The sequence below is a fragment of the Clytia hemisphaerica genome, unplaced genomic scaffold (assembly GCF_902728285.1).
Source record: "Clytia hemisphaerica strain Z4C2 unplaced genomic scaffold, Clytia hemisphaerica genome assembly, whole genome shotgun sequence".
Lineage (NCBI taxonomy): Eukaryota > Metazoa > Cnidaria > Hydrozoa > Leptothecata > Clytiidae > Clytia > Clytia hemisphaerica.
Window position 1 is genome coordinate 1,046,901 of NW_027104548.1, and position 24,844 is coordinate 1,071,744.

Sequence of the window (24,844 nt, forward strand, 5' to 3'; positions counted from 1 at the left end):
GAGGGAAGAGCCAGTGACAAGTCATAGGACTTCACATTTCCTATTTTTTTGAAAAAGTAATAGTAAAATCAACTCATTTTGACTGTGTTGGCTTTTTTGTAAGTATTTACCTACATTTTAATTTATTTTCAGAAATTCTGTCATGTCAGTCAGTCTGGGATCTTTTTTTTTCAGATTTAGCTAAAGATAAATTGGGCTCTTTATAAACTTTACTACTGAAAAAACTCAATTAGGGTTTGGATGACAGGAATTTTCAGATAAAAAAGCATTCAGAAATCCTGTCAATTTTTCAAAGTGCTATGGAAATTCCACATTTCCACATTCCAATGTTTTTAGTTTTTCTTAAAGATATATGATTTCTATTTCTAGAAATACCGTTGGTAAAAAAAGGGGGGGTTTGTACTTTTAAGGTGTGGACGGGATTGGCCCTTTTTTAGTACGGTATTACGGGATTTGACGAAAAAAGAGATGGGAAAGCGGTATTTTAAAATCAGACGGTGACGGTATTTAGGTAAATTTTTGCCTGGTACAAGCTGGTGTGACGGTGTTATTATTTTTTCAATTTTCAGGATTCCGGGATTCAGCAAAATTTTTGACGGGAAAACGGTATTTCGAACCCCTACAAACCCCCCCTTAATGTAGCGATAAAATGGTCAAAAACATGGTTTGATAGCCACCACAGGGATTACTCAGATGGTTTAAACCATTGTTTTTTTGTTGACGTCGTCAACTACTCTAACTTGGGACGATTGGTTGATTAAGTTGAAGTTGGTTTGATATTCTACGTTTGACGTTTGATATATTCGTTTGATATTCTCAAATTTGGTTTTTAAAACTCCTGTGATTACTTTTGGAATTAGAAACTAATGGAAGTCAATAGATTTTATTCTCAAGGGTTTCTGTGCCAAATTTCACTGCTCTCCGTTGCAGTGCGCTCTGTCTAAAATTGGCAACCGTCAAACCTCATTGGGCCATCCCAGAAAATTTTGGAGGTTCGGTGAAATGGTGGCCGAATTACCGTCCCATGTTTTGTCAAATAGTCCCAAGTTAGAGTAGTTGACGGTATGATAGTAATTGGTTATTGAAGTAATCAATAACAATCAAAGTACTCGAATGGTTATCGACTCTGCAAAGGGTTGTTAAAGAAAGTGATCAAATACTCACAATTCTTTTGAAATTTTTTAATACTTGAAATTCTATTTATTAGTAATCGATAAGTGGTCGTTCGATTACTTCGATTATTATCATTACGTCAATAATTGAATTTATTGGGCAGTTCAAGTTATAGTCCGTTCCCCCCTGTGGACAACATGGATTTTCTGTAACAATCTACTTTTGATTTTGCAAGCAACAAAAAATTCTTTAAAAAAGGCAGGGAAAAGGCAAAAAACGTTTTTTGTTGAAAGCTAGTGTTTGCTGACAATGGGGTTAATTAGCTCTTACTTCATAAAAATGAGATTGTTCCAAACAATAATTAGAGGCTCATATAGTGTCCTCCAGGATTTGTTCCTCCCACCAATCTCTTGATTTTTTTAAATCTCCCCCCTCTTTTTCCCCCCTTATGACTTTTCAGTTTTTTAGTTTCCCCCCTTTTTTTTGCTTCCCCCCCAGAAAATTCTGAAAATATCAGTTCCCCCAATATACCCATATAAATTTCTCAAATTTCAACCTGACACAAACGTAAAATTTTGCTGCAAATGGAATACTAGACAAAATAGAACGAAAATGGGTTAATGTAAACAAACATGCTTAGAAAAGCAGACTGACCTTGGTTGCTGAGATAAAGTTGAAGTGATTTCACACTTCCCCCCACCAAATTTGCCAACTAACGATGTTTTCCCCCTCTTTTTTCCCCCCTTTACTATTCAAATTTTCATTTCCCCCCTCACCCATCCAAAATTGGAAAATTGGTCCCCCCCCCCCTTTATAAAGGGGAGGGGAGGACTGGGGAGGACACTATGAGGCTATTGTAAAAAATTGTGAAAAAACTTTATTAATCCATTGGTGGCCAAAAGGGCACTTTTTCTTGTGTTTTTTTCTCTAAAAAGGTGTTTTACCAAAACTTTGGTGATTTCAGGAAGGACAGTGTCCAGTTATCAGGGCATGAAATATGGCCATGTTTTTTGCAAAATTCAAATGTTTTTTTTCAAAATGTGAATTTGCATTTTCAAGGGATATTTCAACATCATGATGTCATTGTAAAGGTCTGCCACTGCCCAAAAGACCTTTGTTAAAGTTCCAAACATAGAAATAGGTGAAACGTAGAAATCGACTCCATTAGAGAATATATCTTCTGTATTTTCCAATAGGTGAAAATCTGTGATTTCACCCACGTATGCTCTCTGAGCATTTCTCATACAATTCTATGTACAAATATCAGCTTTTTATACATATCTAGCAAATTCTACAATAATTACAAAACACATTAAAATCCTCAAAGGAATAAAATAAGAAAAGAAAAAGATAGTTACAGAACATTGAAGCGATTAAAGACAATTAACTATGTACAATAAATGAATTAATTAGATAAAAGTTTTCTCTTCATATTTACAAATAAACTGACACACAGTGGCAGTAACAGACAGTGCCACTTGATAACATCAACATTCTTGCTGAATGTGATATATATTTCTGGGAAATAAGGTCAATTTCTTGTCACCTGTAAATTTTACAGACTTGGCTGTCCATTCTACCCGAATCAGACCTAGGTTACTGTATCATCTCAGGATTTAAAATGTGCTAGTTGTTAATAATACAAGCTTCCGACCAAAATCAGTAAAATCAAACCAGCAATTATGTTAAAAATTAGTATTTTGTATGAAATAAAGACCAATCTATAAAATAAACCGTACAAACCTGTACAAACCACCAAATTGAAAAGTTGCCCAGTCTCTTACAGATGGTCCATATACCTGTCACTGGTTACGGTTTGTGTAATTTACGATGCGCGATCCAACGATTTACGATGCACGATGCACGATCCATGCATATATTATGTTAATTATTCTAATTATGCATTTTCAGGTTTTAGTAATCACATATTTTAATTCCTTCTTTTGTATTCCTGGAAAATCAATGTAAAGTATGCGGGTATATATTTTAACCTCAACAATCAAATCAAATCAAAACATAAACTTTTTTGCCCATGCTTTGAATTGAATATCTTGTAACCTTTTTGCTTTATTTATAAAAAAAAAAGGTTTCTCCGATTAAACCAACCCAATGCATTGGATTGAGACAGGGTTATAAACAAAAATTTACAATGTTGTGGTAAAGTAGGGAAGACGTTTTTTAATGAAGAGCGTGCGTATAAACTCACCTTTTTTGAAAAAGATCAAATGAATTAACTTGATCATCAAACAAAGAAAAAGATCAAATAAATAAAAGCACCAGTTGCAATTCAGTTGGTGAAAGGCTTTTATAAAAACATGCCAAAAGTAAAAATGTAGCCAATGATTCCTTATTTACTTTATTCACTGTTCTTAAAAAAATAATAAACGTACAAAAATGAGTTTGTGTTTTAATAAATTTTTCGCGCCAAAACTTTTCTATGACGTCAAGGCTTTTTCTTTCATTTTAAAAACGAGTGAGGCATGCAGCAAACATTTTCTTTCTCTCGCTATCAATTTTTCTTTTTTTCTACACAGAAGATATAAGTTATTTTAATCATTATGATTATGATAAATTATTTCCCCTTCTTTTTTTAATTTTTTTTCGTTATTGTTATATGATGTTTGTAGCTAGCATTAAGAAAACTTATTCGTGCATAATTAGAATAATTAATATAATATATGCATGGATCGTGCATCGCGCATCGTGAATCGTTGGATCGCGCATCGTAAATTACACAAACCGCACTGGTTAGAATTCTAAATCAAAAGCTCTTGTAGTTCGCGAGTTCTGGCAAGATGGTGCGGTGTATTTTACATACACTGGTCTATAAAGTTACAAACTCATGGGACCAAATAGTTTGTATTACTATTATTATGAAATTCAGCCTTCAGGAACAAATATCAGTCAAATCATGGAGGTATAAAGAAAGACAGGAGAAGTATGCTATTGTAACCAAGCTCGCCCTACGATTAAAAAAGTTACGATGTATGCATGCTCATAATCTCATATATCGTGCATTTTTAATGAGCTCTTTTATCCATAGGTTAAATCTTATTGGCTCATTGAAGCTTTAGAAATTAGATGAGACGAGATTCATTGTTTCTGACATCAGTGTAAGAAAATATTTGGACTAAAAAAAGGCCTGTAAACTTGGCAATCCTTCATCAAACGATAAGATTTTTCGATCAATGTTTTCTTTCAGGTGAACTCTATTGCTTGATACTTTCCTCCAAAATTCTCCAGCGACTTTATGTCTACAAATTGAGTCTGAAATCGTGTGTGCTTATAAAGAACTTTTCATTTTCTGGCTTGAGAAAATATCTTTTCAAAACAAAATTGAACGGATAGCGAAATGGAACATAAATTTGTTTCGTGGACGAAGTTTTATCTAATTTTCGTATATTAAAAGGCTAGAATCTTCAATACTGATTATTAGAATGTTCAGAGCAAACTTGAGTTCTACTAAAAAGTCTTATTTCATCGGGCGAGCTTAGAATTTCTTTTGATTCATTTTATAAAAGAAATCAAAAGACTTTAACGACCAATTACCGACACATTCAACTCTTGTTTTCTTTATACCTCTATGGTCAAATCAAACAATCCAATCAGTCAATACAGGATTTCTGCCAAATTTACATTATGGTCTGTGAAATACCAACCAAACATGTGGCCAAATAAAAAACTTAGCAAATCATCTCCAATTATCCATATCTACCACTGGTCAAAATTTAAAGGTCATAGCACTTGTCAATCGTGAAAATTTCAAAGATGCTTCCCCTACTAAAAGAAGGAAATAGGAAGATGCACAAAGGGTTAAAAACTTCAGTCTATAACCATTGAAAAGGAAACCTGTGAAAACAGCAAAAACATATTTAACAGTAGACAGAACAGGAATTAGAGTGAATAATATTCACAAGATGGATATCAGGTTGGAGTGATAATATTAAATAAGAGTTAAAACACACAATGATGGTTTTTAAATAAACAAACTTATCTTTTTCACCAGACTTGAAATGTTGTTCTTGTAAACCCTGTCAATCTTGTTTAATAAAAGCTATTCAAAAGTAGTCATAAGATCATGTTACATTATATTGCTTTATTTTCACTGAAATCTTTATAACCTTCTGTTTTAATATGAAATACCATATTTTAAGTTGGTCTTCTGTCTTTAAACATAGCTTTCAATTTTTGAGAAAAAAAATAGAGAAACATTTTCTCTTATTTGATTATAATTGTCTTTCATGTTCTGTCCCTTGCAAAGATGGGGTAAGTTTCAAGTTTCTTTTTTAATTTGAATTATTAATTCGTTTTATATTCATAGATTACTGCAATGGAAAACCCTAGATCATCTTAGATTTATAAATTTTTTGAATCAAAAAAGTGTGATCAATTATTTAAAAATGTGCATTGCAGAGAGGTTTAAAAGAAAGTTTATTAGCTGCTTATACACAGTTTGATAAAACATCATAGTATAAGATCTGAGAGAGTGAAATGTAAGGAATGGATCGCTATATCAAAGATCTCAGTATAGTATCGTCTTTTTCTGATTTAAAAAGGAAACAACAACAAACGACATTCATCAAAGCTATGTACTCAAATGAGAAAGACTCGTTACTGAAGAATGATAGTAGTCAATCGTACAGTAGCAGTGATGAGACCCCGGGAACAGTCAACCGACACACACCATCGTTGAATGGTGATGATGGCAAAGAACACTTTGTTGGTATTGATGATATTGGAGATTATGAAGAAGATGAAGATAAAGGAGAAGGTGAATAACTTTTTCTGTTTTGTTGCAAGGTCAAAATTTATTCACAAAAGATTTTGCTTTGTGCACCCTGGAATATAATAAAAATAATTTTCTATCAAGCTTTTTATGGGGACTGGCGACTTTTCCATGATTCAACTTTCTCAACTCTTATAGAAAAGTTCAATTCCTTTAGTTTTATTAATTGCCCTCTATAAGAATTCTCTCTAAGAGAGTCCTGGAAAGGGGCATCCATCATTCAGGATCAGCTTGTCACAGTAGATCAACTTGCCCACGACCCTGTGTCAGCGTGTAGACACCTACACGTAGAAATTTTTCTGCAGACAAAATAATCTACTCTACTGTTTCTATATTCATATTTTACTAAATCTCTAAACGAAGGATTTTCACATCACGTTTGAATCAATGCAAATTTGGACTTTTTAACAACATTTTCTTGTCTTTGTAGCAAATGATTAAATTTTGTAATTTCAAAATATTTCATGAACTTCATTTTCAGATCATCCATTGACAGTATCAGTGAAATCTTCAGGATCTGGTAGAAGTCGTACAGCTGTATCAGGTGGTCTGGATACTGGGGAAAAGGGTACCTCGTAAGTGTCTTTCCCTTTTTGTTGAGACATTTTATATAATCGGTCATGGTAAAAAATAAAAATGGTTTTAAGAGATTTCCTAAAGGTGGCTTGTATTTGAGAATGTCAGTGTTTAAAAAAGATATATTTTAAACGAAACTAAAAATCTGGTAGGATATTATGAAAAACTCCCTTTAAAGATGTATTTAAAAGATAATCAAATGTAATATCCTTTGCTATTTTTTAAACAAAAGTTACCGTAGTAGGACTGTATTTTGTAAGACTTATATTATGGTATTTTATTTCCACTTTCCAGTAATTTGGCAACAATGGTTCACATTTTCAAAGGGAATGTTGGTACTGGCATCTTAAGTTTACCAGCAGCTGTCAAACATGCAGGGGTGGTTGCTGGACCCGTCGGATTGTGTATCATTGCTTTCATAGCAGTACATTGTATGCACATGTTGGTCAGGTGTTCCCATTTCTTTTGTAGAAAGTAAGTCTCGGTGTCTGTGTAGTAAAATGTTGTTGACTTCTTAATACAAAAGAGTCAATATATCCTCCTAGGGGTGATCTTATTAAACAGCGACCGTAGTGCCGTGGTAGAGCATCCGACTACGATGCACCCCAGCCGGTCATACCAAAGATTCATAGAAATGGTCCTTGATGCCTCTCTGCTTGATGCTCAGCAATAAAGAGAAGGATCAAGGGTAATTGAAGCGTTCCAGGGAGAAAGAGTGGCGCCCTCCCCTACCTTTGGGTAGATAGCTATATCGAAAGATGAGCCTTCGGGTCGCCTCTGACTGCGGTCACAGACCAGGGTTCAGACAGACCCTGGAAAACCTGGAAATATGATAAATTTTCAGAAAAATCAGGGAAACTCAGGGAAACCCAGGGAAAAATTTTTTTTCCCCCAGTCTGCTCAGGGAAACTCAGGGAATTTTATTTTTTGAAGAATGAATGGAAAAAACAGATTTAAAAGATTTTTTAGTTTTAAAGTGTTTATTCATATGCAGTATTTGTAGCTTTAATTTTTACCTTAGGTTTACCATTTGATTTGTGTGCCTTTTGTTTAAAGATACATCTCTTTTGACTCTGCTTAGTTTTTATGGTTTGCTTGATACTCAGGGAAAAAATAGGGAAAAAATAGCTAAAATGAGGAATTTCTCAGGGAAAAAACCTTTGAAAATTGATTAAAATTCAGGGAAACTCAGGGAATTTTATTTTCGAAGGTCTGTCTGAACCCTGCAGACTTACTTATAAATAATCATCGGAAATGACCCAAAATACTACACGTATCTTGTATTTAGTAAGGGTAACAATTTATTTAAAAACAAAACCAAAATTTCTTTCGAGTTGACAGATAGTTGGACTTTAATCCATAATCAGCTGATAATTTTAAAAACCACAAAACAAAAGAAAGTCCGAAGATATTCATTCTGAAACCATCAAAAATCTTGAAGTAAACAGAGATAAAGAGTAATCTCATAAAAATGTTTTGTTGTTGGACTTTGCAACCATTTCCATAGCTTTTAAAAGTATCGAAGTCTTAACATCTCATAACAATGATGGGAATTTATTTTCATTACACTTCGTGTTTTAGAACTGGCAAACAAGCTATGTCTTATGGTGAAGTTGCAGAAGAATGCTCCAAAGGAATATTCAAGGATAAAGCATATTGGCCAAAGTAAGTTGTAATTCTTCTTATTCACAGTTTTCAATGATTTTAACTCTTGGAAGAGATGATGTTACAATGATGGTTAATTTTGACACAGGTCCCTTTTGATCGTTTTAATGTGGTGGCATTTAAAATCTTTCTATAATACAGAATTTCAATATTAGAAAATGATATGAGAAAGATGTCTACAAGTTATTCCTTTTCAATCAGTTTATATTAAATTTTGGTCAAATTGCGAATATTTTACTTTATTTGACAGGAGGATAGTCAATTTATTTCTGATCGTCACTCAGTTGGGATTTTGTGCTGTTTACTTTGTCTTTGTGGCGTCTACTATTGTTGAGGTTGCTGGATGGGGAGATAAAGTTGACAAGAGACTGGTCATTATCATACTAGCGCTTCCTGTTGCTCTCTTATCCTACATTCGAAGCTTAGAGAAGCTGGCTTATCTATCCATTATCGCGAATATTTGTTGTGTAGTGGGTTTAATTACTATTTATCAATATTTGGCTCGTAATCTGGGTGACCCAACGCGTTTGCCGATGTTTTCTGGTGTTCAGAATCTACCTATGTTCTTTGCGATGGCTCTCTTTTCGTTCGAAGGCATCGGAGTGGTAAGTTACGACGAACTTCCATGCAAAACTGCAATCTCTGTATGAAAAACGCACACCTTCCTATTGAGGAGGTCCATTCTTGTTCAAAGAAAGCAAGGTTCGAAATCTGATGGAATTCCGTTTAAAAGGTATCAAGATTCGGTGGACTTATAAAAGTCCTCTTAAAATGACTACGAGTCTTCCTAGTAAGGAAATACTACTGAAGTTTCTCAATGCCCTTAATACACAAGGTGTTATTGTTTTCATGATTAAATCTGTCATCGCGGGAATGTCTTGGCAAACTACGGTCAAGGATTGCTTTGTGCACTTTTAGCTTTTAAAACTACACTCTGCCATGTCATGTTTAAACTACAACAAAAGAAATGACGTCATTTTTAAAAAAGTATTGCATATTTTTCAAGTGACCTTACTAGGCATTTTCAATCGAAATTTAGAGTGATTTTACTCGATAGGGCCATTGTTATGTAATTTGATTTCTCTGGATTGCGTGATCGTACAGGGGGGGGTCAAGCCTCAGGGTACTAAAGCATAGCCGGTGGGGTGGGTGTTTTTCCAAAAAAAAATTGATAAGTACCCGGGTACTTTTTGGGTGGGTGGGGAGCCAAGTTTGTTTAATCAAACAAGTACCCGGGTACTAATTGGGTGGGTCTTATGTGAATTTTCTTTGTAAAATAAGTACCTTGACTCAATTTTGGTGAGTACTGGTGAGTAGTTTTTTTCAAGACAATTTAAGGGCTTTGAGACTTAAGTATTGTTAAAAACCTGTGACATTTTTATTCCATCATTGGATGGTTAAAAATAAGTTACTTCTAGCATAAAATTTGACACGAAGAACAAATAAAAACATGATTCTGCCATATAAAAATATTATATCGATGAAAAGAAAGTTTTAAATTGTTTTATATTGTTGATGTAATATCAAAACATAAAAAGACCTGCCAAGAAAAAGAAATTTAGGGAAAAGTTTTGAAGTGAAAGTGAAAGCCAAGGTCCTGTTTTGTTTGTTTTGATCGAGCTCCATCTGAGTGTTTCCCTTTCCTTCTATTCTATTATGTTTTCATGTGAAATAGTGATGTAATGAACTCCTTCTGAGTGTTTATTTTCACTGATATATTTTCTCTCTCTCTCTTACATTTTTTCTTTCCTACTACTGCTTTGAGACTTAAGTATTGTTAAAACCTGTGACATTTTTATTCCATCATTTTTCTGACTTATTACAGCTTTTCAAAAAAATATTGCGAGATAATGTCACCTAAATTCTGCCAAAATAGTCACATGGGCCAGATTTCTACACTTTGATACCACCAGGTAAAGTAGAAAACTCAAAAATTCTGATTTATATCCTATCTTGGCTTCTTTTATATCTAAAGCTTTCTTACGTTATTACAGTATAGTTGTGGGTTTACTTCTTTATTCAGCTTTATTAAAAAAACCTGTTTAGAAACTTTCTTGTTTTTTTAGCCATTTTCGTATTATATTATTTTGTTTCTATTTACCACAATAGGTTGCTTGATTGCATCCTTTGACCTGATAATAACTTCTCTAAGACATTCTGGGTGGGCACTCACAACAAAGCTCAATGAAGTATAACAAATGGAGTTTAGATTAAAAGTGTTACAGATTCTCGTTTTTAAAGTGAATTTTACTTGGGTCTATTGCAACTGGTTATATTTAGTTTATATTAGTTTCTTATTTTTTGTTTAGTTTTGCTAATTTACTCTGGTTTATACTTTTTATATTTCCAGATATTTCAGAAACTAGATCTTTTGTTAAAACTGTTCTAAGATTTTCTAAGATTGTGAAAAAGTGCTTTTACATTGTTTTGATGTGTTTTCATGTTTAAAAAATAAGGCAATCAATGTACCCGAATGTATTACTGTAAATTACGCCTGGCTTATTAGTTGGGCTAATAGTAAAGGAAAATTAAAATTAACAGTTATAAGGGTGGGTTTAATTTTGATGAGTGTAGAATTGAGAAAGATTAATGAGTAATAAATTTATTTTTTGTAGGTATAGGGTTTAAGAAGGAAAAGTCCTTAAGTACCCGGGTACTTTTTGGGTTGGTATGGGGTCTAGAAGAGAAAAGTCCTTAAGTACCCGGGTACTTTTTGGGTGAGTATAGGGTCTAGAAGGGAAAAGTCATTAAGTACCCGGGTACTTATTTGGGTGGGTGGTATGAGTCAAAATTTTTTTTAGATAAGTACCCTCTCTAGGCTATGCTTTAGTACCCTGAGGCTTGACCCCCCCTGGATCGTATGATGAGTTTGACGTTAAGCCTTTATCTTGTACATAATGCAAATAAGAATTTGATACCTTTATGGAAATCTGATTCTACATCGGTTTCGATGGGCTTAATTTTCTATCAAATGCTCTTTTTCCCCCATTTTCACTTTCTTTTTTCTGTTAGGCCTAAGAATTATTGTATTTGGTATTGAAAAATCCTCATTATTCACTTTCGCTTTTATGACCTTTTATGATGATACACACTGCATCGGTAATAGTTTAGTAATAGTATAGTTCTGATCTATTAGTAGGGACGAACCCTTAGGACCCGTGACATCTTTTATGCGATGCAACCTAAAATATGAAGTAATTTTCGCGAGAGATTTTTTTTGCTCATGTATGTTATGACATTTTAAAGACAAACCATGAAAGGATTTTTCATAACAGATTTTTCTTTTCTCCCTTTCATGAGTTTCTCAATGACGTCTCTCCATAACGCAGGTCTTGAACAAATGTTTGTCTTTTTTCTTATTTCACCGATGAATACCAACAATGATTTATCTTCAAAATTGTTTACAAACGTTTACTCCACACCCCTATATAGCCTCACTTATGTAAAAAATTGCGCCTAATTGCGTTTCTACTAAATTTGTCCCATTTTTCAAGTTTTTGCCTTATGCCTAAAAATGGCTCTTTTAGATGACGTCATCATTTTTCAGGATACGGTTAAGCTTTTGGTTCACACAGTTCTAAAGGCTGTCGATTCGTATATTCTGTAGTAAAATCTTAGTAATAATAAGCTAAACTAGTATGATTGACAAAAGAATTTGTCATTTTGTCAATTTCCCATATTCCTTTAGGTCTTGCCGCTGGAGAACGAGATGCAGAAGCCAGAAGATTTTGGATGGGTATTGAACGTTGGCATGGGAATCATTTCCTGCATGTTTGTTTCCATGGGGCTGCTAGGATACGTTGCTTTTGGTGACAAAATAGAAGGATCTGTCAGTTTGAATTTACCAGATAATTAGTAAGGATAGTTTTTCTTTTCATCGCTTTTTTCCTGTGAGTTCCTATTTTCTTTGTGCGTGGTAAACCTTTTCGAAATTTATAATATATTCAATCCGGTGTTGGTATAAAAACTACGCGGGTACTCGCTTTTGATAGGAATAAATAACATTTCCCACTCATGAGATCTCTTTTAGTCTCTTCAGGGCTATAAATTCAATTCTCTCATCTTTATTTTCTCTATTTTTTCTTTATTCAGTTTATATGATGGTGTCAAAATCTGTTACGCCATAGCAATGTTTCTAACGTATTTCCTGCAGTTTTATGTACCCATTAATATTCTGTTACCACCACTATTAAATAAATGGCAGAAAAGACATGGTTCATGTTTCGAATACACTTTTCGAACAGTTCTCGTGCTGTTTACAGGTATGTACCATGATTTTATTTTCGTTTTTTTTTTTTTGCTACTTGGTTTTTTTTTCATTCAAAAACATTATTAATAGCAATGCCCACTATCAAGCATGTTCAAACTTTCATTAAAATTGATTTTTGAAGCCGGAACTATTTAAAAATCGCTGGATAACAACCTATTTTCGCCGGAAAGACAGTATTTCTTGAATTGCTCGAGCTGTACTTCATATTTTTTTATTAAATTTTGCACACTGATGTAAAATGACAATACCTAAAAAGTGATGGAGCTCGATTTTCGAAAACATTTTTTTCCGGCCGAAAATGCCGGAAATATGCCGGAAAAACTGTTTTTTTGGGATTTTCTCGAGATTTTATCATTAGTTTTTTCTGATTTTTTGCTCAGAAATGCGTATTAACAATGCCCAAAACATGGCCGAGTCCGATTTTTGAGAAAAATTTTTTTCCGGCCGAAAATGCCGGAAATCGCCGTTTTCTGGATTTTCATTGGACTCTTTTCTTAAAAAAAAAAAAAAACATTATTAATTACAATGCCCACCATCAAGCATGTTTTAATTTTTGAAGCCGGAACTATTGACTGACTGATTTTTTTCATTTTTCTTCTCGCATTGCTATCTAACTTTCATCATCAGGTAGGTCCATTCAGCATGTTGCTTGTTTTTTTTTTGTTTTTTCTTTAATCATCCGGTATCAAAACTTTTCCCTTGCACCCAATTATGATGTTGTTTAAATTAATTCTATGATTAATCTTGTCCATTTTTAATTTCGCTTAGCGAAAGTATTACGATAGCCTTTCTGCGGCGGTGTCATCGGAAAAAAAATTAGAAAACGAAAGTACTCGAAACGGTGGATGAACTCACTAAGTTTAATTTAAAGTTGCACGTGCACGCTCCGTTTAACCACGGCAATTTTCGCGGGTTTTTTAAAGATTACGTCATATCTTTCATATTAGCTCATACTAGTTCGGTATTGTGGAGGTAATGAGATGATCAGGTTCATTCTCTCTATTGTGTCATTAGCTCCACAGTCTGACGCGTAAGGCACCATACTTCTGGAAGGCAAGGAGGAATTTCATTTTTAGAAGCGTTTGCAGGTTTGCATCCATCGATTTTTAGCAAATTCATTGTGTTTACACTTCTTCTCAAAGCAAAAATTATTAACTCAAAAGAAATAGTAAGTATATAGACTTTCAACTTTGCTTTTCCAGTTCCACATAGAGTTATTTTTCTAGTGGATCTGTTTAAAGCACCTTTTTTGCCCCTTCACCTAAAAAGTGATTGAGGCGTCTTTTCTTTTTTTTTGCCACTTTTTTTCAGATTCATCATTCACTGCACTGAATCTGATTGTGGTTTTTTTTCCCGCCCTTCAGATTCAAGGTCGAGACTCACCTGTGAATCTGATTGCGGCAACCCGTGGCCAGGACAGGTGTGGATTCTGTGCCTGCGACCGATCGAGCTTGTGCGTATCGACAGCTCATAAAGAATTCAACTGCGTTGTCAGTTAAGAAATACACAAAGCTGCGTTGTCAGCTCAAAAATAATTCAACTGCGTTGTCAGTTATCAAATACATAAAGCTGCATTGTCAGCAATTATTAGTATATATTTAATTTATCCTCACAAGAATATTTTATTTTACCAGATATACTTTGTCATATATTTAGTTAGAGTTAGTTTTTCTATCTGTGACTGTACTCTGTACTTAATTGAAGATGATATCTGTTGCATTATATCGTGCACGCATAGGAAGTTTTGCTTTTACAGCTCAGAGAAACGTTAAATGTGTCGCTAAATCTATTATTGTTGGTTCCGACCTTTCCAATAATGCATTCTCAAAACTTTTTAAACCTGTACGTTTCATAGCACTTTTTACCCTCCTATGTTTTGCAATTCCAAAATCGTTTGAGCTAACAGAGCTTTACACACCTCTAGAATTTCTCAATCTTTCAAGAAATGGAATTTTCGTTCAATATCCCAATGTAGCGGGAGATCCAAACCTTACTTTTTTCAAAGTTAATTACACACTCTTATTATCAGGCGATGTAGAACTTAACCCAGGCCCAACTGTTCAAGGTTCATTTCACCAGGGCAACAGTAAATTTGGCAAGACGGCAGGTATACAATGTTCCTCAAATTGTTTTTTTGCTATTTGCTATGCTTAGTTGAGAAAATTATCGCTATGGAAGACTCATGATTTGGATTATGTTTTAGATCAAGGCGATTTGAATTTCAAAAAGTTGGGAATCACAGGACAGTCTCCATTTGTTGAAGAGTTTTCTAAGACAATTGACATAGGGGGTAGCACTTGTGCATTGAATTTCAACATTTTTGAAGGCTATTTTGAGACTGGTAATATTTCAGTAAATTTTGTTCAGGAGGAACTCTTATTACAACATTCTGGTGCAGTATTAGTGATAGCTGGAAATTGCTTAGCTGTGATGCACTATAACAAAAATTACTTTTTTTTTGACTCGCATAGCAGAGACTCCGAAGGCCATCAAGTTGAAGGCAGTATTGGAACTTCAGTTCTTTTAAAATTTGACAACTTACAAGAAATTAAACAGTATATAAGATCTGAGTATAAGAACATAAATCTTTTCAATATCATTTATCTCAAAACTGATTTTCATGATCAGGAAAAGTAAATAGTATGTGTCAAGGCAAGTATCACGCAGACAAAAAAATTGTTCACAAAAGAGATCAGTTGAAAAGATTAAAGGTACTGATCAATATAAAGATTTATTGGAAAAACAAAACGCTGCTCAGAAAAGGTCACGTGAAAAAATCCAAGGTACGGATAAGCATGAACAGGTAAAGAAGAACAAACGTAAGCATCGGGAATTAAATAAAGGATCAGAAAAACATGAGCAAGAAAAAGAATTAAAACGTGTACGTCGGGCATTGAATAAAGGATCAGAAAAAACATGTGCAAGAAAAGGAAGCAAAGCGCCAAAGCTGCAAAAATCTGCTTATATTATCAACAAAAAACTTGATTTAGGAAAAAGGGTTGACAACTTCAGGCAGAAAAAACATGAGGGCCCTTCCTACATCTGTGTAATGTGTAACCGGTGTATGTTTAAAAAATCAGTGTTTGGTTTTGATGAACAAAAGTTCTCATTGATCAACTTTGAAGAAATAGAAAATTTTAATCCTACAACCTCGTTTGATGGTAATTTCTACGTATGCACAACCTGTCATAGAAAATTAATGAAGGGAGAAATCCCATGCCAGTCTGTTTCTAACAAACTTCAAATTTTTTATCTCCCAGATCATCTAAGTGATATAAGAAAATTGGAAAGAATTTTAGTGGCTCAAAGAATTTTATTTTCAAAAGTCATGATCATGCGTAAAGGTGAATTCCCCAAATTGCAAGGTGCAATATGCAATGTTCCTATTGAAACACCAGGTGTATGTAAAGTACTTCCTAGAGGAAGTGATAGTAGTGGTGTAATAAATGTTGAATTAAAAAGGAAAATATGCTACAAAAACCCTGTTATTTCGCAGCAAGTAAGACGACAAAAAATTTTTGAAACTTTGGACTTTTTAGTGAATAATAATCCTTTGTATCATGATATACATATTGATATGTCAATCATCGACCAAGTAACTAATGATGAATATGTTGAAAGGGTTTTATCAAATAATGATTCCGTATCAAGCGCTTCTTCCAATGATATAAGATTTGTAGATGATACAACAGTTACTTTAATTAAGCCTTTTGAAGAGCAATTAGAGAATGAATTTGATTCTGATGATCCACTCAGTGCGTATCGGACACCACATGTGAACAGTTATTGTATCAGAAGTGCCAAACTTATTTTAGATGATGAAAATGCAATTTTAGCTCCAGGTGAAGGTCAAACCCCCAATTCATTAACACAAGATGAGTTCTGTGAAGAGCTAGCCCATCCTCATCTTTTTTCCTACTGGGAAATTTGGTTATAACGTAGAGCGAGATATAAAATTGTCGCCCAACAAAGTACTTTAATCAGCGTCTTTTAAATTACACTCAAAGTTTGCTTCGGATTCAGATTACATTTTTTTTTGCTCACAAAACTTTATCCAGCTTAACCTTAGAAGTAAGATCAATATCGCAATGAGAATTTCAAATTCCAACTTGACTGCGGGATTATTAGCAAATAATTTTAATGAGACAATCAAAAATTTGTAGCATCTGATAATGCATACAGTTTATGAGTACTATTAAAGGAACCCCTGCATACTGGCAACATATGTATCTGATGTTCTTGCAATGGTAAACAACTTGGTGTCCGACATACTTTATGACTCTCTCTTGTGCAGATTTACGGTGGGAGGAATTTGTTACCATTATCAGACAATTAAGCGGGGATGCTGATACTGATCATGAACTCCTTGATTACCAATCTAGATGTGCCCTAATTAATAGCAAATCCTATTGTGCTTGTGCGTCAATATCAATTAGAAAAGAGTTGGTTTTTCAAAGAGAAATAATGGATGGCCAACTTGGAAAATTACATACTATGCTCTCAGAGTAGAATTTACTTTCAGGGGGTAGTCCACATGATCATTGTTTGCTTTGGGCTAAAGATGTCCCAAAACTTGAAGATGGAAAAGAAAAGTATATTGAACACATAGATAGTGTTATTTCTGCTAATGTTCCTGATAGGGAAGAAAGTCCCGAATTATGGAATTTAGTCACTAAGTATCAAATACACTCCCATTCAAGAACGTGTAGTAAATATCGCAAAATGAATGCCGATTTCATTTGGAAAACTTTTCTGCAAGCGTACTATTTTGTCTGAACCGCTCCCTGAAGGGTTACCTGAAACTGAAAAACATGATATTTTGGTTGCTAGAAATATGTGATCCAAACTGTTTCAAGAGTATATAGATACAAATTTGCATCCTAAAAAGAGAAACATTCTGGATCCTGATAAGCCTGAGTATATGAAATTGGATCTATTGATACAATTTTGGATTCTTTAGGGTTAAATATGAAACATATGATATTACTTATCAATCTCACCAGACAAAGATCAGCATTTGTTCTAAAACGTGACCATATTCTTGTTTGTCAACAATTATTTTCAGGCCTCTAGCATGGGAGGCCAATATCGATATTCGCCAGTTTTTAATGCATACAAGGCAGTTACATACATGTGTGCCTATTTTTCAAAAAGTGAGATAAGTGTTCAACTGCAATGCAAGAAGCATTAAAAAAGGCCAAAGATTCAAATGACAGTCAGTTTGAGAAAAAAGGTCTAAAATTGCAAGTTTACAACTCTAATAGAGACTGCTCAATCCAGGAAGCGTTTACTTAACAATGCCTGAACTGTGGCTTAGAAAAGCCTTTCCTGCTATTTCATTTTTTAACACTAACTACCTGATCAAGGTACAGGATTTTCCGTCAAAAAGAAATGCGGAATTGCCTGCGGATTCTGATGATCTTTTCAAACGAAATATGTTAAACAGATATATTGACCGCCCAAACACAGGGCAATTCAATACTATGTGTTATGCCCCTTCTGTGCAAATACATTAGACACAAAAAAAAATACAAATGATGGAAATGGTTGGCGCCTACTGTACTAGATGATTCAACAAGTGCAGTGAATCATCAAGAACCCCAAAACCTTCCGAAATCAGCCAAATTACTCAACAGTTAAGAAAAACTTAAGCTCGAAAGTTCCAAAAGTTTGAGGGTACTACACCCTAACAAAAACAACATCCCGAAAAATTTTCCCCCATATTCTAATGTTGTTTACCCATTTCGATCAACGAGAATGATTTGAAACTTGATGGTTCCTATGTGCTGAAGCTCAATTTAGATGAAGTTCAAGAGTTGTTAACGAGACAAGCAATTCTTTGAACCTGATGGTCCTTGTTGATTTAGTACTTCAAAACTATCTAATGCCCTTATGCATAATCAAGATGCCTTTGCTCAACAAGAAAATGCTGAAGTGCAAGACCTAATGAGCAAACTCATCCAGTGAAAATGATGATGAAAGTCATGAAATCGAACAAAATTTGCCCATTTACTCAAACAGTTCATGGCTTGCAAACTGATGACCAATCAATACCCATATAAGATCTTTAAATTCTATCAAGAGATAGTTTGATCTAGTTACTAAATGGGGAAAAATGTATGNTATGGCACCTATTCAAACTAGCTGAATTAGATGAGATTATGCGTCAAAAGGATGACTCTGACTTCATTGATCTCTTGAACAATGTAAGAGTAGGTGAATTGAATAGTAATGATGAAAGTATGATTAAATCTAGACTGATAACACGAGAGCACCCTGATTATCCAATAGAATCATTGCATTTGTTTGCAGAAAATGCTTCAGTCCATCTTCACAATATTCAAAGATTAGATACTCTGCCCTCGGAAACATAAATAAATGTAGAAGCTATGGACGTTTATCCAAGGGGTTTTACTGAATCTCAAATTACCAAGGTTAAGAACCTGCCACTTAACGATACAGGTGGCTTATCAGTTCTATTTGATTTGAAAATAGGGGCAAGAGTAATGCTAATTAGTAATATTGATATAGAGGATAGGTTGATCAATGGTCAACTTGGAACCGTCACTGACGTAAAAATTCAGAAACAATAAAGCAGAGCTAATTTATGTTAAACTAGACGATAAGACGGCTGGAATAAAAGCTCAAAGTAAAGACCAATATGCTAAGGCCACTGAAACTGTTCCCATTGAAAAGAGTGAGGTGAATTTTCCCTTTGACAAAAAAAACCCATACACTTCACCTATCATTTCTCGGACACAATTTCCTCTTAAGCTAGCTTATGCTTGTACAGTGCACAAAGTTCAAGGATTGACTTTGGATTCAGTAGTCGTTAGTTTTGACCTTGCAAGGCAAAGAAAGTTCAATGCTGGTCAAATGTATGTTGCAATGAGCAGAGTGAAAAATTTAAATGGTTTGTACTTTACTGGTCAATATCGACGTAGTGCTTTTGTCTGTAGTGATAAAGTTAGTGAAGAATACACACGATTGCGTCAGAACAAAGTTGAAAGAGTTGCAGATATTATGAGGTGCAGTTCTAATTTAAATGTTTGCCTATTGAATGTAAGATCTTTAAAACGACATGCAGTTGATATTCAAAAGGACAGATTTTTGTATGAAAATGATTTGTTATGTTTGACAGAGACACAGATGAGTTATGAGCATTCTGAGGAAGACAAACAAAGTATTCATGAAAAGCTTCCTTATTATATTCTTAGTCATAATATTGACCAGCATAAATTCAACAGTGTTACTGTCTGTCATTCTCCTTCTTTTATTGACATTGATGAGTATGATCATTCATCATGCTTTTCTCTTGTAAAATTTAGAAAAGCTGAATTTACTGAAAAGGAATTTTGTGTTTTGGTTCTCTATAAAAGTTCAAGAATTCAACGTGATGTGTTCTGTTACAATCTTGCTCAATTTATTGAAAGATACACAATTGATATCATTTTAGGAGACTTCAACATGGACGGCTTTGAAATGGAGCATGATCAATTGTTGGCTGACATTCTCAAAGATTATGATTTAGTTCCGAACTTTCCAACACATATCGATGGGAAAATGCTTGATCAAATTTGGACACATAAGGAATTGGGGCACGAGTATGGTATTGAAGTTATTCGTAAATGTGTGAACTTATCCGATCATGATGGAATCAAATTATCGCTGACTTTGCTATCTTAGAATACCCGTCAGAGGCGATTCCCGGCGGGACAAGGGGGGGGGGGGTGGAAACTGGGGTGGGGTGGATGGATGATCTCAACTTTCTGATGATTAGTTTTGAGTGGTCAAAATTGCAGGAAGTAAAAAAAATTATCTCAAATAAAAAGGGTATAGTATCCCTTTTCTCCTATAGCAAATTCTACCTAACTTAAAAATTCATCATCAGAAAATTAGCCAACGATTTAGAAACATTTGCTTATGTTGTCATAGGTGCTTCTTTATGAACAGTTTGAATTGATCAAAGGAAATTTTTTGTGATAGATTGAGTAAACTAGGAATACTCTTTAAAGCAATGATGTTATCGAAAATCTGTTAATATGATATCAGTCTGTATCAGTACAGGTTTGATTCTGGATAAAATGAACTTTGTAATTAAGGATTGAAGCTTAACTTTGTTGGAAATATGCAATTAAGGTCATCCCACCACCCCGTCCATTCTTATGTAAGTTTTCTGACGTTTAAAGACTATTCTTAAAAGACATTTATTCTTTGGGGAGGAAGGCTTTTTTCTGCATTAACCAAAAGGAGGGCTCTGTTGAATTTGACATTTGCAGATGAAGTTGGGGAGGGTGTGAGAAATGGGTCAAATATGTGTGAGTGTCTTTTATGGATGGTCTATGGTAGAAAAAAATCTATAGACAAAGGACAATTAGTTTAAAGATGCCTTTCATTAATTCATTTTTGATTACTATCTCGTCAGGAAACTTACATACCTATGGATATGGCATTTAATGTATTATTTTATTTATTGTATTATTTATTCCTATTTTTATATTATTTATTCCTATTTTTTATATTTATCATTTTTCTTCTGTTTTTCATAATTATTAGATTTTTTTAAATTATTATATTCAAAACAAAGTAATATTTCTACCATTTTTTAATAGGTTTTTGTTAATTGTTTTATTATTTTCTTGTATTCTTTTTGTTATTCATTTGCCTACTCAAAAATCAAAAAGACTGTCACAGAGTTTAAAAAATAGACAATATGGAAAAATATGGAATGAAAAAATATGGAAGTGCATTGCAAGTGAATTGATTCATCTATATATGTATGCATTTTGGTTGATATTATAAGGATAATTATGGAAACGTTGAATAGTGGTATAAGTGGATATATATTTATATTTTGGAATTATTACAATTGATGTAATCGCTTATCCTAATGCAGCTTAAATTCATTGAATCTCAAAATATCCTAAATCGTCGTCATTTTCAGTCTTTATTAACAAAGAGTCGAATGGCTTCGAAAATTTTCATTACAATCACCAACATTCGATACAATCGCCAACATCGATACTGCAAAATATGCGCTTAAAGTCATTGTATCATAATCGTTTCATCCGATTTTCACAATATGCTGTATTTGCTCATAGGAAACATAAAATTTTATGATTTTCAGCATTTCTATAGTAAATCAACTGTCACACTCAACCACCAACCGACCATTGTTAATACAAAAATAACAATTCTTATCGCGATTTCCATGATTCCACTGTGACTTCTTCGACGTACGTATCCAGACTTAACCTCAATCTTCGAAATATCTGGTGATTTGTTCCTGTTGGAAAAAAAAAAACGTTTTGGTATGTAAACTTTGTATGGTTTGATTACTCGAAATGTGACATTTATGTAAACGAAACACTGAAAACTAATTTTTATTATTTTGGAAGCCGGAAATCCACCGGATGTGAAAAAAAGCCAAATTTGCACAATACTTTTAAATTTGTAAATTGCTAGCTATTTTCTATGAACTATGTACCAACAAATTTTTGGAATACGAATACTTGGAAATATAATTTTTAGATTCATGAAATCCAAACTCAAGTTACCCGTTTTTGCCCCTGTACCAACCTGTATTTTCCTGTTCATTTAAAAACGAAAGCAGATTTTCGGCTAGAATGAAAGAACTTTTCTACGAATTGCTTGGAATCTCGAATCTTGTCTTTTCAAGTTCAAAATATTGGATATTTTCGACCGGAAATTACGTAAAATTTTAGCTTGCTTTTCGATCTAAACTCACTCAATATAGGTTTATCTTATTAATTTTCCGCATTCCTCTTCAAGTTTTAATTGTGTGTATTGTTCTCCAAGAATTTTAATGTTCTTTTATTCTTCGTCTTATTTAAGGCGAAATTTTCGACTTCTAGTCGTCTTGTATATTTTATTTTAGCTGCTCTTGCTGCCGGTATTCCATTATTGGACGATTTCATCGCACTTATCGGTGCTCTCGCCAGCGCTGGTCTGGCCATCATATTTCCACCTCTTATTCATACATTAACATTCTGGCACCATGGACTTCATCCGATGGCATTTGTTAAAAATCTCATTTTGATATGTATCGGTGTATTGGGTTTTGCTCTGGGAACTTTCGAATCAATTATGACCATTGTTACAGACTTTCATAAGAGAACTCCCAAACATGTACACGTTAATCAAACACTTATTAATGGAACCATGGGGTTCACACACCACCCGTTATTCAAAACACACCCTATAGTTTAACCATGCAATTATGCATGGTATATAATATGAATGGTTCCCACTGCCAAAAAGACTGGAATAATAAGCTTGGGGACTAATATATACACGTACTTCTCCTTCGATGGGTTTTCCTCGACTGTTGCCGCCACTGTGACAAGCTAACATATCAAAAAATGCTGGGCTAGGGTTGGGATAATATGACAACCACATGTTTTTCGGAACAAAAAATGCCAAACCTAAAACCAAAATCACAAAGTTTGGAATCGTCTTTAATTGGCCATGAAAACACAGACTTAGGAAATGTTTTCATGTCATGCTCTATCGACGGAGTAATACGTGTAAAAGTCCCGCACTGATCTTTCTTATGAATTAATTTATTTTTTATTGTTAAATTTACACATTCCATTTGACAATGCTGACTATGTTTCTTGTGGTAGATAGTATTGCTGATTGTTTCAACATTTAATCTTTGTGAGGGATTTGAAAATACGAAACTGCATGCAATAGAAAGTTTTCTGTGGTTAACTTTGGTATAAATTATCTTTATCTTTTTTATGAAAAGTATTTGTCGATCTTATTAAAGCTGATACTAAACGCTCTTTGTTACAAATCAAAGCTTTCCTCCAGAAAAGCATTTAATTAAATGCTATCGTCTATACTTTCGTATGCAAGATGTCTGGAAAATATTAAGTCCTTGAGATCATTCAAGAAAGATTTCGGTTTATTGTAACCAACAGTTAAGGCTCCTCACTTTTCCGAACACACTGTATATTACGAAACCAGTTGGCACAATTACTGTTTGACACGCTAATATTTTATACATTAAATTTTCAAAATAATATAGTTTTTTAAATCAGGATATTTGCATTTTTGTTAATTATGATATAGCTTTCAAAGTTTATTAGAAAAAAGTCAAACCTAAAAATCAATACAACTTCTTGTTTGGCAATGTTATTTAGAATTTTCTCCGTAAGAGTCGAGAGTAAATAGATAGGGCTTGTTTTTCTAGGATATTTATGAAGAGATCTGTGCAGTGTGAAGAACAGACCTCTACAAAACTGTTGCTAGTGCTTATTGGTGGATACTATGGTATGATATAGAGGATGCCACCATCCCGGATCTGTAGTGTTTTCTTCATAAAAGGCGATGAATCATCCACTCAGGCAAAGTTTACTGTACAGTTTACTTACCGAAGTTAAGTCTATTTTCTAGATATCAAACTTCAAGAATTACAAAATCCTAGAAAAAAACTACAACATGAATGTTGAAAGCTAATAATATCGTTTTCGACTTCTTTGTCAACTGAATCACTTTTTGACACTGACCACTCCACACTGAAGACGTCGTCGCGTGGACAAAACTTTGCATGCACGATGTCCTTTCCATTACCCAGAACCGCAATTGCCCATTCGGCGTCGACGATAACACAGGTTGGAGTGACGTCTAAACACGGCTTTCGGATCTATAAAAAGTAGGATAAAGTTTATAATATGATGTGTACAAAATGTGCGTGCATGCATCCCTGAAGCTCAGTATATGCTTACATTTTTGAATATTTGCTATCAGTGTTCTTGTACAGCGTTGTTGTTGACAGGTTTGGTATTTCGTACCCTAAGATACAATTGTCATCTCATAAGTTATCTTTCCTACCTTACGAAAGAAATGTTGGTATTAGTGATTTATTTATCGATGGTGATTTTTAACTAAGTGGATGGCTGCGGACAATAGGCTTACCGCTAAATGAATATATTTGTCCCAACTGTAATAAATTTTGAATCTCTACGGAAAAATAAAATTCGATGATAATTTGGCCCGGGGGGGGGGGGCAAAAATGGATGATGGGTATGTGCGGACGGTAAGGGTCGGTTTTTTCACCTTTCAAAGTCTCTCTAAGGGTCGGAAAATTCTGGATTTTTAGGAAATTTTTTGATTTCCAGAGAAAAAATTGTAATAAAGTCTCTCTAAGGGTATGACTTTTTTCAAAAAATCGAAAAAAAAAATCAAAAAGTCTCTCTAAGGGTCACCTTTTCAGCAAAAATCAGTCTCTTTAAGGGTCGGTTTTCGGAGGTCCCGTCCGCACATACCCCTCATTTGCCAACCCTAGTACCCCCCCCCCGGAATTTGGCCCACAGTTTGGTGTGCGGAACCTTATTTCCGTGTCGTTGACAATCCTTTCCATCCGGAAGCTCCAATACTTACCATAATATGTAATTATAGCTTCGTCA

At 34.1% G+C, this 24,844-nt stretch overlaps 1 protein-coding gene across 2 annotated transcripts; it reads left to right on the top strand.

The window, feature by feature from the left end:
* LOC136822779 (proton-coupled amino acid transporter 1-like) lies at positions 1 to 23,033 on the top strand. Of its 2 annotated transcripts, none has more exons than XM_067079062.1 (9): positions 1 to 98; positions 5,670 to 5,884; positions 6,381 to 6,474; positions 6,770 to 6,949; positions 8,057 to 8,140; positions 8,391 to 8,745; positions 11,829 to 11,995; positions 12,233 to 12,402; positions 22,309 to 23,033. In XM_067079062.1, the coding sequence occupies exons 2-9, from the start codon at positions 5,701 to 5,703 to the stop codon at positions 22,638 to 22,640; spliced, it is 1,566 nt and encodes a 521-aa protein (XP_066935163.1). In that variant the 5' UTR covers positions 1 to 98; positions 5,670 to 5,700; the 3' UTR covers positions 22,641 to 23,033. The 2 variants fall into 2 exon arrangements, with proteins under 2 accessions (XP_066935163.1, XP_066935162.1); XM_067079061.1 differs by lacking the exon at positions 1 to 98 and adding an exon at positions 5,233 to 5,379.
* Positions 23,034 to 24,844: the final 1,811 nt, after the last annotated feature.